General features: G+C 47.5%; 1 protein-coding gene and 2 long non-coding RNA genes across 7 annotated transcripts in view; 2 read left to right on the forward strand and 1 right to left on the reverse strand.

Annotated features, from left to right (window-relative positions):
- Positions 1–594: 594 nt before the first annotated feature.
- Positions 595–13,108, forward strand: LOC104995767. Of its 3 annotated transcripts, none has more exons than XR_826086.1 (3): positions 595–722; positions 1,596–2,095; positions 12,464–13,108. It is a non-coding gene; the product is annotated as an uncharacterized LOC104995767 (long non-coding RNA). The 3 variants fall into 3 exon arrangements; XR_826087.1 differs by lacking the exon at positions 595–722 and adding an exon at positions 729–1,025; XR_826088.1 differs by lacking the exon at positions 595–722 and adding an exon at positions 9,897–10,025 and having other exon boundaries at positions 729–2,095; positions 12,464–12,548.
- On the forward strand, positions 3,834–4,557 carry LOC104995766. Its single transcript, XR_826085.1, has 2 exons — positions 3,834–3,872; positions 4,474–4,557. It is a non-coding gene; the product is annotated as an uncharacterized LOC104995766 (long non-coding RNA).
- Positions 12,439–14,628, reverse strand: part of ELP2 (elongator acetyltransferase complex subunit 2) — a 47,220-nt gene continuing 45,030 nt past the window's right edge. For 2 of the 3 annotated variants that reach the window (XM_010849747.1, XM_010849744.1), the window contains one exon: positions 12,439–13,006. In XM_010849747.1, coding sequence (XP_010848049.1) covers positions 12,848–13,006 — 159 coding nt within the window. In that variant the 3' untranslated portion in view covers positions 12,439–12,847. The other variant, XM_010849745.1, reaches the window with a different exon arrangement.

Consider the following 14,628-nt stretch of genomic DNA (forward strand, 5'->3'; position numbering starts at 1 on the left):
CCTCTCTGGGCCGGCCAGGCAGGCCCCGGGTACGCTGACTCACGGAGTTTCACCCATTTCTGCCCTTTTCCCACCTGGGGACCGGGGAAGCAGTACCCGTGGTTGTCTGCTTTGCATCGCAGTCCATGGAGATGCCCCCCAGACCCTGGGAACGCAAAGTTCAAGTGTATCCGCGGTCTCACGGACAGGCGGATGGAAGATGCAATGAACTGCTTTTGCTGCTGGGAATCCTGGAACCTGGAGATCCTCCCGGCCCGACTCTCCCTGGCCCGAGCCCAGCGCAGCGCCCGGGACCCTCACTCTCCCCGGAGGAACTCCAGGGTTCGGGGCGGGGCTTTTGCCAGGGCGTTGTCCGGAGTTGCGGCTCCCCAGTGGGGCGTGCGCTCGGCGTCTCTGAAAATGCGGCTGAGCAAAAGGTGAAAGAGGAAAAAGACCGAGGATCCAAGAGTTTGGTTAATCAAGTCTAGGCAGATGCGATGGCACCCCACTCCAGTACTCCTGCCTGGAAAATCCCATGGGCGGAGGAGCGCTGAAGGTCGGACACTACTGAGCGACTTCACTTTCAGTTTTCACTTTCATGCATTGGAGAAGGAAATGGCAACCCACTCCAGTGTTCTTGCCTGGAGAATCCCAGGGACGGGGGAGCCTGGTGGGCTGCCGTCTATGGGGTCGCACAGAGTCGGACACGACTGAAGTGACTTAGCAGCACCAGCAGCAGGCAGGTGCGTACCTTCGGAACCGGGTAGTTCGAGTGCGACCCAAGCAAAAGCTCCGCCTCCGCTCCATCCCGGACCCTGTATCCGAGGGGATCACTGCCTCGAGTGCGGAGGGCCGGGTCACACCCACGTGCGCGAATCGCGTGGCCGGAAGTGAATGAGAAAGAGGGTGGGCAGGTGCGGGCCGCTTCCCAGGATGGAGTGAAAAGTACTGGAGGCCCAGGGAAGGGAAGGCACCGCAGGTGTAGAACCAAGCTGGGGCTGTGCTGAACCCACTGTGGGAAGCCTGAAAGTCTGGAGGGAGCTAAGGTGAGGACTCAGATTCCGGTCCTTGGAGACCCACGGTGGGGCCCCAAGAATGGACTGCTGGCTCTGTCGTAGGAAAAATGGGGCATAAGAGGATGGTCAAGCTCATATCTGTCCTCGGGGCAGGTTATGCAGATAAGAATTCAAGAGCAAGCCACAGGAAAATGAAAGGTTTAGTTAGAGGAACAATCCATAGACACAGTGTGGGCTGTCTCAGAAGGTGGGAGAGGTGCCTGGAAGTGTGGGGTGCTTAGTTTTTATGGGCTGGGTCATTTCATAGGCTAATGAGTGGGAGGAATATTCTGTCTTGGAGAAGGGGCAGGGATTTTCGGAAACTAGGGTAGCAGGCACTTTTTGGCCTTTTATGGAACTGCCGCTGCTCTGGTGGGTGTGCCCTTTAGCAGAGGCTAATGTATTAGAGTGAGTGTATGAGGCTCAAGGTCTACTGGAGGTCAAGTTGTCCGCCATCTTGTGCCTAGGAGACTCTAACCAGTTTTTGTTACATCCTGTTCCTGTCAATAGTTTCATCATTCTTTTAATAGTTGTGCTCTGCCCCCTTCCTTCCTGTCCCAGCCCTCAAGCAAGCTGCGGTGGGAAGGGAGCCCAGGAGACAAGTTCATTGCCTGTGCTACCGCCAGGCCTGCGGTCGCCTTGGGATGCGTGACAGGGAGCGGAGCAGACTCCCTGGACCAGCTTCTGCTCCTTTAAAAAGCACCCCCGAGGACCCAGTGGCCCACTGTGAGAGCCAGCCCTCCTGACCGTGCCCCCAGCACCGGATCTGGGAAAGACCCTGGCGGGGAGGGGCATGGAAGTGGTGGTTGTTGTGGCCCAGTCTGGAGGCATTGGGTACAGAGGCTGTAGCACCTGGGGTGGGCTCTGCCTGAAGACCGCTCTGGCTCATCTCACTCACAGCAGAATCCCTAGGATCTTACTCTGGAAGGAATGAATGCATCGATGGATGGGTGCCCCCGTTTGCTCCTTAGCATCATCACCCAACCCACCTGCCTGTGCCACACCTTCTAGCCACGCTTGGAGCAGGAACCTTGGGCATCTCGGCCTCCGTTTCCCTACCTGTAAGTTGGGGGAATGGTGGGGGGTGGTGCTCCCCTCACCCCTCTCTTTAATGCCCTTCTTCTCCTTGAGGACAAGTTTTTCAGGAATTAACCTGCAAGAATTATCTGGAAATCTGTTAAAACGCAGATTCTAATTAAGTTTGGCAGGAGTGGGACAGGTTCTAGGTTTCTAACTAGCCTGGGTGATACTGACGTTAGCGTCCTTGAACTGCACCCTGAGGAGTGACAGCCTCGGTCATTTCCCAGGGAATGGACGAAGTGCTTCTCCTCAAGGTGTTATGTGGCTGCGTAACAGGTCAGAAATCCACAAGGGTGCTTAGGACAAACTTGCTAGGAAACAATCTGGGCCAAGTCAGAACTCCTTTAAAAAAAATTTTTTTTAATTGTGTTAAATATACATAACAAGAAATTTACCCTCTTAGGAATTTTTTTTTTTTCTTCAGAAGCCAGAGCTCTTTTTTTCTTTATTTTTGGTCACAAGGCATATGGGATCTTAGTTCCCTGACCAGGGATCTAACCCATGACTCCCGCATTGGAAGCTTGGGGTCTTAACCACTGGACTGCCTCGGAAGTCCCTTAGCCATTTTTAAGTGCCCAGTTCAGTAGTATCAAGTTCATCCACCTGCTGTGCAAACAATCTCCAGAGTTCCTTTCATCTTGCAAAACAAGTTCTGTGCCCGTTAAATAAGAACTCCACGTCCCCCTCCCCCAGCCTCTGGCAACCACCATTCTACTTTCTGTACGCAAAAACTGGGCTACTCTAAGTACCTCCTATGGGTGGAATCAAACAGTATTTGTCTTTTTGTGACTAGCTTATTTCACTTAGCATGATGTCCATGTAGTAGTATATGTTTAGAATTTCCTTTTTTTAAGAATCTTCCCTGGTGGCTCAGACGGTAAAGTGTCTGCCTATAATGCAGGTAGAACATGGTTCAATCCCTGGGTCAGGAAGATCCCCTGGAGAAGGAAATAGCAACCCACTCCAGGACTCTTGCCTGGAAAATCCCATGGACAGAGGAGCCTGGCAGGCTACAGTCCATGGGGTCGGAAAGAGTCGGACACGACTGAGTGACTTCACCTTTTTTAAGGCTGAATAATATATAGGCTTCCCTGGTGGCTCGGAGAGTAAAGCGTCTGCCTGCAGTGCAGGAGACCCAGGTTCAGTCCCTGAGTCGGGAAGATCCCCTTGAGAAGGAAATGGCAACCCACTCCAGTCCCATGAACAGAGGAGCCTGGTAGGCTACAGTCCATGGGGTTGCAAAGAGTCGGACACGACTGAGCGACTTCACTTACTTACTTTACTTCCTATATGTGTGTGTGTGTGTGTGTGTATATATGTGTATATAGGTATATATGTATATATATGTGTGTGTATATATATACATCTATATATATATATAGGTTTAGGTTCCATTGTAGGTATATACCTGCTATATATATATATGTGTGTGTGTGTGTGTGTATGTATATATGGAACCTAAACCTATATATATATAGGTTTAGGTTCCACTATAGGTATATACCTGCTATATATATGTGTGTGTGTGTGTGTGTGTATATATATATATATGTATGTTTAGGTTCCACTATACGTATATACCTGCAATGTGGGAGACCCAGGTTTGATCCTTCAGTCAGGAAGACCCCCTGGAGGAGGACATGCCAACGCACTCCAGTATTCTTTCCTGGAGAATCCCATGGACAGGGGAGCCTGGTGGGCTACAGACCGTGGGATCACAGAGAGTCAGACACGACTGAGCAACTAACACACACATAGGTATATAACATATTTTTTGACCCATCCAAAGTGATGGACAACTGGAATACTTCCACTACTTGACTATTATAAACAATACTATAAAATGGGTGTGTGAGTATCTCTTTGAGATCCTACTTCTGGTTCTTTCAAACATATAACTGGAAGTGGGATTGCTGGATTATATGGTAGTGCTATTTTTAATTTTTAAGGAATTACCACACTGTTTTCCATAGCAGCTGCAGCATTTTACGTTCTGACCAGTAGTGCACAAGGGTTCCAATTTCTCCACATTCTCACCAGTCCTTACTTTCTGGTTCTATTTGGTTTGGTTAGATTTTTGTTGTTATAGTAAAGCCATCCTACTGGGTGTGAGGTGGCTTCTCACTATGGGGTTGATTTGCATTTCCCTATTGATTGCTGGCGTTGAGTATCTTTTCAGGTGCCTCTTGGCCATTCATGTATCATCTTTGGAGAATTGTCTGTTCAAACTCTTTGCCCCCCTTCTTTTTTGAATTGGTTGTTTTTTTTTTTTTAATTGAGTCGTAGGAGTTCTTTATATAGTGTGGATATTAACCCTTCATCAGATACATCATTTGTGATATTATCTCCTGTTCCGTAGGTTGCCTTTTCACTCTGTCAACTGTGTCCTCCGATGTACAGTGTAGAACGCTTAAGGTCATTAAAAACCACTGAACTACCCTTTAGTCAAGAAGTATCTTTAAGCTCCTGGTTCTGCCCAGGGCCCTGCGTGCTCCAGAGGATGTGAAGATATTGTGCCTACAGCCACGTAGGGACATGACTCAGACAGCTGAGTCTGTTGGGGGGGGGGCTGAGTGCCCTGTTGCTTGGCTTCAGAATGCAGGTTAGAATGGCAGGAGGGAGGAGAGAAAGGAGCTACTTCCAACCAGGAGTCCAGGGAAGGCACCCCAAAGGAAAAAGCCTGAGACCTGGGCCACAGTGAAGAAGGGAGGGTTGGGTGGAGGGGGACGTCGGGAGCCTCAGTCTCCAAGATTCCCTGGGCCTCTCCTGCCAGAATGAGACTGTCAGAAATTAGATTGCTCACTCCTACCCTGCCTGAAGTAGAACCTCCAGTCCCCACCAGAGAATGTCTTACACATATGCATCATTCAATAAACTCCTGTGCTACAGGCTTGCCACTGCTTCGTCTCCCTGGTCTAGCTGCTGGCCCTGGGACCTTGCAAGAGCCTGGTCTGGTCCATCCTGAGGTCCTGGCAACCAGCCTCAGGACCCAAAGTTTAGAACTTGGTAGTGAAACAACTCTTCAGATCCTCTGGATGACCCTCTCTCACCAAGAACCATGAAAAATGTGTGGTGGTTCAGACAGTAAAGAATCTGCCTGCAAGGCAGGAGATCTGGATTCAATCCCTGGGTGGAAAAATCCCTTGGAGGAGGGCATGGCAACCCACTCCAATATTCTTGCCTGGAGAATCCCATGGACGGAGGAGTCTGGTGGGCTACCATCCACACGGTCGCAAAGAGTCGGACACAACTGAGCGACTAACACTTTCCCTTTCATAGCCAGATTGGGTAGACAGGTGAGGGAGCCCTGTCCCCGCCCCCCCCTTGGTGGGGTTTTGTCCCTGATCCAGCCCACTGAGCCTGGCTCTGTACTCAGGCTACGGTCCCTGGCAATGGGCTCCACTCTCGAGGATCCCCACTCTACAGAAGACTTTGATTCGTGTACTATTCATTCATGTGCTCGCTTGGAAACAGTTCCATGAGTGCCTTTCAGAGTTAGAGCCTGTGGAGGTCAAGGAAGGAGGTAGGGCAGGTTTGGGGGTGGATTTTGAAAGGCTGTAAGTCAGACCAAGGGACTGGAATATCATTCTGAAGATTTTTGAGCAAGAAAGTGCCCCAAAGAGGTGATTTCAGCCAAACTAATGACTGTGACCAGGCCAGATGGTGGGGTGGTCTTCTTGCAACTGTCCAAGGCTGAATTACTGCAGATGAAAACAGGCTCTGGCAGGGACGGTCATTCAGTGTCCACTGGGGAGCTGCTCCCTGCTGGGAACCTGGTGGGCACTGGGAAGAAAACAGTCCACAAGGCGGCCTCTGGGCTGAGAGGCCCCCAGGACAGTGAAGAAGATGGGTTTGCAACCAGATCACCGCTCCATGCTGCAGAGTGCTGGAGAAGGGGCCTGCCTTCAGAAGGTTGAGCCTCCCTCACCTGGGACTCCAGAGGGTCCAGAGAAGGGGGAGGCGGGGAGCGTTCCATGTTCGGTGGCCTAGAGGCACAGAAGGCTCAGAATATTCCCAAAGCAGGACCTTGGTTGAACCTGGAGCACAGGCTCCAGGTGGAGAGGAAGAGGGGGGATGGAGAGGAAGGCGAGAGGGCTGTCAGACCCTCCAGTGCCAAGGAGCCTGTCTGGGGTACAGGAAGGACGGGAAGAGGTGTGTCTGAGACCACTGGTAGCCCAGGTATATTGGAACCAAGATGGGGCTCAGTTCAGGATGTCTAAGTGAAAATTCGGGCCCCAGCCTCAGGAAAGACAGTGTCAGTTGGAGACACAACTCATGGGAGGCCTGTGGACAGGTCATCCCAGGAGCTCTGAAGTGTTCAAAGGAAGAGTCAAACTCCAGGGACAGTGACATTTAGGAGTCATCTGCCTCCGTGCCACTGACAAGTGAGAAGGTACAGTCAGAGATGGGAGGAGAGCCAGAGCAGAGCACCTTGGTGGTAACTAAGCCTGAAAAGCCAGTTAGGACGAGGACTAATCAGACTATTGAACTTGCTTGGTGAGATTGTTTATGCAGTGACCTAAGTGATCATGTCCGTTGTCTGGGTGGGGATGGAAACTCCATTATAATGGCCTGGTCTTAAACGGTGAGGAAGGGTAGAGGTTTTTCTTTTGGCTAAAACCCCCCAGGCCTCTTGATCGTAGAGATAGTTGGAGGCTGCCAATTACAATGAATCATATTTCCTGCCAGGTAAAATGAGGGTGGATGTTTCAGAGGAGGCTGAATTTGGTTTGGATGATGAAATTAGTGTTTCCTGCTAGAAGGGAAATGCATGCCTCCCCAACAATGAGAACAATGATCTAGATATCCTGGTACCAGAGAAATCAGAAGAGGGTCTGGTGATCCAGTGGTTAAGAATCTGCCTTCCAATGCAGGGGAGCCAGGTTCAAATTCTGTTCAGGGAACTAAGATCTCACATGCCATGGGGCAGCTAATCCCCAGCTCTGCGACTACTGAGCCCATGTACTCTTCAGCCCTCAGACCATAACTAAGACCTGATACAGCCAAATAAATAAATAAATATATATATATAATTTTTATTTATATATAAATTAATTATATATATATATAGTAAGTATACTATATATATATGTATGCACACTATTGCACAGCAGAAAGTAAGAGAGACCGCAATGGAGCTGGTTTCTCAGCAGAGCCTGGTAGGGTGGAAGCTCTGGTAGAAATAACTTGAGAGCAGTGGAAAGAAAGATCTGAAAACCCCAGGAAGCTCCCTCCCCTGGAGTGACAGGAGACCTTCTCTGTGAATAGAAGCTGAAAGGGCAGCTCAAAATCACCATGTTTGGGAACAAGGCTCTATTATATCCAAACTCATGTTCAAAACAACCCCCTCGACCCCACCCAGTACTAGGCAGACCACAGGAGCAAAAGGGTGGGTGGACCCACAGCAGGCATCTTCCTGAGGCCCTTTCCCTGGGGTCCTAGCTTCTCCCTGTTCATTCAAGGAGTGAATGAACGAGGCCAGACCACTCCCTTCTTGTTCCCCTCTACGCTGTCATCTTCTTCCTGCTCTTTGTCCCCTCTTTATGCCACCAAGGCAGGGAAAGGGTTTGATGCCAATTACTCCCTTTACTGACTGGTGGCTTACACTGGAGAATGCTCCCCCACCAGTCAGCCGTGTTATCAAACTTATTCTCAGATTCAGCAACTATTTGACAGTACATGGTGCTAGACAGATTAAACTGTGCTAGATGCTACGGAAAACAAATCAGATGCCCTGATGTTTAGGCTTTCATAGGCTTGTACACTTGGCTCTCACTACCTAGCCAGCACCCACTGCCCCTCCGACTCTGCTTTGGCAAATAGCCCCATGTGGGCCTAATAGGGCTGACTCTGCCTCCAGCCCCAGAACAGGTGATCTCACGCTCTTGCTACAGCAGGTGGGCAGGCTCCAGCCACTCCGTGTGCTTTCCTCTGCCCACTGTGGTTCGTTCAGAGGGTCACTCAGAGTAAAGTTAGGGACTTCACCTTTAAGGGTTTATTCCTTTTTTGGGCCTTGTCAGATCTTGCAGGATTTTAGTTCCCCGACCAGGGACTGAATCCAGACCCTTGGCAGTGAAAGCTCTGAATCCTAACCACTGGACCACCAGAGAACTCTGAAGGGTTTATTCTTTTTGATATGCATGAGCAAGGCAATCTGTCACCTCAGGGGCTGCTTTCATCCCTCTTGTAGCCATGAGGAAGGGCAGCCCTAGAAGACTGACACATGGAGAGGGCAGAGCTGAGAATCAGAGACAGGGAAACAGGGTCCTGGTCAAACTACCCCTGTGCTTTGTCCTACCACTGGACTTTTTTCAGTTACATGAGCTAATAATTCCCTGTGTCTTTTTTGAGACAAACTTTTCTTACCACAGAAAGTATCTAATTGATACTTCTTAGGATTTATGGGCTTCCCTTGTGGTTCAGACAGTAAAGAATCCAGCTGCAATGCAGGAGCCCCAGGTTTGATCCCTGGGTCAGGAAGATCCCCTGGAGAAGGGAATGGCAACCCACTCCAGTATTCGTGCCTGGGAAATCCCATGCAGAGAAAAGCCAGGTGGGTACAGTCCATGGGGTTGCAAAGAGTTGGGCACAACTGACAGACTAAGATACACACTAATAAAGATAGGAAGCAACAAAGGCCATAAAAGAAAATGAGAATAAAATACTATGAATTCAGAGAAAGAATCCTTGAAATGAGGGGAAATAAAGGCTCTATGGAAAGGCTCTTTCCAGTAGTCATGTATGGATGTGAGAGTTGAACTATAAAGAAAGCTGAGTGCCGAAGAATTGATGCTTTTGAACTGTGGTATTGGAGAAGACTCTTGAGAGTCCCTCGGACTGCAAGGAGATCCAACCAGTCCATCCTAAAGGAGATCAGTCCTGAATATTCATTGGAAGGACTGATGTTGAAGCTGAAACTCCAGTACTCTGGGCACTTGATGTGAAGAGCTGACTCATTTGAAAAGACCCTGATGCTGGGAAAGATAGAAGGTGGGAGGAGAAGGGGATAACAGAGGATGAGATGGTTGGATGGTATCAACTCAATGGACATGGGTTAGGGTGAACTCCGGGAGTTGGTGATGGACAGGGAGGCCTGCTGTGCTGCGGTTCATGGGGTTGCACAGAGTGGGACACGACTGAGCGAGTGAACTGAACTGAAAGGCTCTACGGAGGTGACACAAACTGAACTTTATTTAATTGTAACAGTTACCAATTATTGGTGTCTTACTAAATCCAGACCTTGGGCTAGCATTTTAATGCATTGGCTCATTTAATCCTCAAAACAACCCTACAAGGTGGTTACTTTTTATGAAATGAGACTAACATTTGTCCTCTCTTCCAAAATAAAGCAATTCAATTCTCAGCTAAGAACCACCTGCAATCAAGATTTCATTTCCCAGCCTGTCTTGAGGTACAGCTACAAGATAAAAGTCAGGTCACAGAGATTAAGCAGAACTTGTGTGGACTTCCAAGTTTTCTTAAAGTTAGGGGCAAGCCTCGTATGCCTTCCTCCTTTCTGCTGGCTGGGATGCAAAGATCATGGCAGGAGGCCAAACAGCCATCCTGGAGAGTGAGGAAGCCACACACTGAGGATGAGGGCAAAGAGCCTGGGTGCCCTGATCATGTTGAGAAGTCTCCCTCCCCAACCTGCCCTGCCTACCTAGATTCCTTTTTAGAGAGAAAACTTCATTCTTGCAATAAGCCAAAAAGAACATTTTGTGTTTTCTTTCACAGAATTGAATCAAGGTCAGACTGACCTATTAATATTATCTCTACTTACAGAGACGGGAAAAGCTTACCCAGACACAGCCAGTGTGAGCCAGGGTTCAAACACAACTCTGATTCCTTACCTCTGGGTTCCAACCCTCACCCAGACTCCCTTGAGAAGTACACAGGATTTGTACAGAGTGGGTAAGAAGACCTTGCATTTTCCTTACAGACCACAGAATCCTTACAGGATTTTCTGGAGTGGCGAGGATCTCTTACTTAGATGATTCTGTCCTTTTGTTTTATCCCTGAATTGGCACAGTCTCCCTCCAATCCCCATCTGTCTTTGGAATCACTAACCACAGCTGCTTCCCCCGAGGCTGCTGGGAAGGCAGGGATTTGACTCTTAGTTGTCCAAGATAAACACTGCCGGGAACACAACCCAACCACCTCGCCTCCTTCCAGGAAAGTCCTGTAGGTCAGAAGAGACTGCTTAGACTGACACTTGGCATCAATCTGAACTTTGATGCTGTAAATCAGGCAGAGAAATGAAATGATCAGGGCAAACCGGCAAGGGTAGGTCTGTAATCCTGAAATACTCCTCAGCAAAGCTGCAAGACTGTCCCTTTGCTTTAGATGCTATGAACTACCAGAGTATGGTTCAAAGTGTTCTCCGGGAAGAACAGATTAAGACCATCGTGGACTTCCTAGGTGGTCCGGTAGTTAAGAATCTGCCTGCCAATGGATGGGACACAGGTTCAATCTCTGGTCCGGGAAGATCCCACAAGCCACAGAGCAACTAAGCCGGTGGGTCGCAGCTACTGAGCCAGTGCTCTAGAGTCCGTGCTCCACACCAGTAGAAGCCACCACCACGAGAAGCGTGCACACAACTAGAGAAAGACTAGCAAAGACCCAGCGCAGCCAAATTTTTAAAAAGACTAGACCATCATGGTAAAATTACAATGTGTGTATATGAAGCTCCTGGGAACACTTACTGAATGACACAGACGCTTCAGGACAACTTGGGAAAACTATGTACAACTGGTCAAACAGTAACCATGAACTTGACTTCCCCAAGGGCAGGACTGCTTTCAGAACTTAGGGTGTGCTGGAGAACGTTCCAGAGGACTGTTAAGTCCACTGAGTCTGCTCTGAAGTCCCACGCGTGAGGCATCTGAACAAACTACTGTGTGCCAATGGGGAGATCCAGATCCTTCCCCGGATTAGCAGAGAAATCACACTTTAGGGCATCCTGGTTTGCGGTTAAGACGCTGAGGTGCTCACTGCCTTGGTGCATACACGCTCATACACGTGTGCTTACACACATACACCACTAAAGGTCTAAGACAAGTTTATAGAGATTCTGTAGTTCAGAACTGCACTGTCCAAATATGGGTAGAGCCAGTAGCCACAGGTGGCTGGCAGACACTTGAAATGTGGTCAGTCCACACTGAGATGGGTTCTAAATGTAAACTGCACTTTGTAGGATACAACGATTTACATACAAGGGTAAAATATCTCCATAACTTTTTATATTGTCTGTTAAAATGATCCTATTTGGGATATACTGGGTTAAAACAAATGGGTCATCAAAATAAATTACACCTCTTCTTACTTTATGTGGGTACTATAAACTATTACGGAGAAGGCAATGGCACCCCACTCCAGTACTCTTGCCTAGAAAATCCCATGGACGGAGGAGCTTGGAAGGCTGCAGTCCATGGGGTCGCTGAGGGTCAGACACAACTGAGCGACTTCACTTTCACTTTTCACTTCTCCAATTTTCATGCATTGGAGAAGGAAATGGCAACCCACTCCACTGTTCTTGCCTGGAGAATCCCAGGGACGGGGGAGCCTGGTGGGCTGCCATCTCTGGGGTCGCACAGAGTCAGACACGACTAAAGCGACTTAGCAGCAGCAGAAGAATTTAAAGTACATAGGTGGCTTACGCTGAATTTCTGTTGGACTAAAAATAGCAGATAGTTCTGCTCTAAAAACTTTCATTTAGACTAAGTATCACTGAACTCCTCTGGAAGCAAAATGTCCTGTGAGGTAACAGCATAAACTCCCACCCCTCCCTCTTCCAGCACATTTATTACGTACGGTGTGCGTTTAAGGGGCAGTCTGCCAGGTGGCTCGTTTCCACAGAGTCAGATGCCTCCAGCTTCGCAGGCTCTCCCACACCCTCTCTGAAGCTCTCCCCATCCAGCTCCCGAGCGAGTGTTCAGCTCTGGTGGCCCACTTCCCAAACCTCTGTGGGCACACCCAATACTGTCTTTCTGGCATGTTCGTCTGTTCCTACCACTCACTCCCCCTGGGGACATCCTTCACTCTCATGACTTCAGCCTTCCTCTCGTGACTCATCCACGTGACCTCACAGAGGTTCAGATGATTCGGAATACTACTTTCCAAGCCCCTTCATCTGTCATTTTAAATGGGGCTATGTTCTACTTTAAGTCAAACCCTGAAGGAATAGAAGGGAGGGACTGCAGTTCAAACTCACAACCACCTGCCAAATTCCTAGAACGGCTGGTATGTACTGGGAGGAAGGGGTCAAGACCACACTTTGTGTGGTCCGTTTATTTACAAAAACTGTTAAAATAAAAATTGAGTAATCTGGGTTTTATCTCTTTATTTTTTAGGTCCTCCTTCGGAAGAGGGCAGTAAATAATAAAATGTCCCAAACAGCAGCGTATGAAAACAGAAGATGAAAATGACACAAAATTAGGCAAATTTGGTCATGAAGAAAGGAGGGGCAGAGGCTCTCAATCAGAAACACACAGATGCAGGTCTGAATCCCTGAAAGCATGGGCGAGGTTCTGAGAGTATGTGCATATATAAACATTTTGAGAAAAGAGTCTGTAGCTTCCATCATATTTCAGAGGATCTGAGACTCATATAAGGACTACTGCCATAAGGCTTAAAAACGAAACTCGATGCAAGTACGAGGTAAAGAAAGGTTATCCATTTACATGATAAATACTTTGCAGACACTGATGGGTGTATGCTTGTGGTCACTAGGTCCACTACAGCGCACATCTGTTGACTCTGTGTATCTTCACAGTGTGATCTTCACCACAGCTTGCAAACTGTAACCATTCAGCACCTTCTCCTTCATTCTGTTCAGTCTTTCCATTACAATTCTTCCAGCATAATTTTTTGATAGCAAGCGTATGACTTTGGCTAAAACAAAGAGAAATCATGAGATGAACATATGCTACGACTATGAAACATTTTACTGGCTGCTCAATTCATAGTAATTAAATTAGTATGCAAAAAAAAAAAAATTAGTATGCGCTTCCTATCAGTGTTGTTAACATAAATGAAAGTCAAAACCTGAACATCAAGATGTGCTATCACTAACAGTTTAGCAATTTTATTTTAACCTTGAAAACATCTTACTTACCGACCAAGGACACCACCAAAAACAGCAAGAAACAGACAATGTATTTCTGTCAAATTTTGCTTTAATGATCAGTGGAATTCAAGAAATGTCTATTGAAATTAAGTCTTTCAGGTAACATTACTACTAATTTGGTAACGGTAATGTTAGCAATCCAAATAATATAAAGTCAGGAATCAGTTCTTGCAAATCCAAAGTCATCATAATAACAAAAAAAATCTTTTAATGAAAAACTCAAATTCTGCACATGTCCCCTGCCCATGCTTTCTAAGGGGCTTCCTGCCAGTGTTGACTTTCAGGCCATGGATGTGGTCTGGGTACCAGGCACAGGCAGAGCGAGCATCGTGGGCAGGGCAAACTGAAAGGAAGGAAAAGAAGGGAGGGGAGGCCGGGAAGAGAGAAAATTTCAAATGCCTGAAATACGAAATTTCATTGGCTTCCTCTTAGGTAAGCCAGCAGCATGAACTATTTCAACAGCCAAATCCAGCCTCAGAGAGGTAGGAGCAAAGCCATGAGAGAAGCAGTGACAAATCAGACCTCATTTTAATATACTTAAATAAATACAATTATCATAAGCATTAACATGCTTTGCTGATAAGAAGACAAACTCCTCTGGAAGAAATAGCTTGTACAATACATGTCTCTTGTCATCAAGCCAGTGACCTTCCTCATGGTGCTGTTGTTTGGAACTGTATTTGAAGTTATATTTTGGATAGTTTAAACATACAAATGTTGAAGAATCCTAAAAAAAAAAAAAAAAATCTAACACAGAATGATGTGTGACTTCTTTGCAAGTCTCATCATTTCTAATGCATAAAATGAGTGAAGCTGATTGACAAGTGATCCCTGCTGTCCAGGCAGGTGGGTGAGGAGGAGGCGATCAGCAGCAGGCGCTCTGAGCCGGCAGAGGTGACGCCCAGGCCCAAGGCTCGGAACCCTCGCTCTGCCTGAAGCCCTCACAGGGCTGGGAGCGGCACCTGGAGGTTTGCTCCGTTTCGGGAGCTGAGCTGAAGTGTTCAAACACGAGATCTGGCTACCAAACACAGTCTATAATATTTCCAAAAAAATCACCAACATTCTGAATCAAATTTTCCTAAAATTCTACTGTGGTCACATTCTGAAACCCATCATTTTGAAATTCATTTTCATCTCCAATGTGTTATCTCTAAAGATAATATCAGGCAAACAAGCCATGTGGTCAAATAAACTTTTTAAAAATAAGTGCAGTATAGTAACAAATGTCAATTTCAAGAGAGTGCCACAAAATTCAGAGGTACCAATTGGAGTTAAGCACCAGGAATGGATTTGTGTTCTTCTCCATGAAAATGAGGCATGAGATTGCTAAAGACTTCAACGATGTCTATCTGATCTGGTGGAAGCAAAAACAGGAAAGAAATACCTTTG

The sequence above is a fragment of the Bison bison genome, unplaced genomic scaffold (assembly GCF_000754665.1).
Source record: "Bison bison bison isolate TAMUID 2011002044 unplaced genomic scaffold, Bison_UMD1.0 scf7180017864286, whole genome shotgun sequence".
NCBI lineage: Eukaryota > Metazoa > Chordata > Mammalia > Artiodactyla > Bovidae > Bison > Bison bison.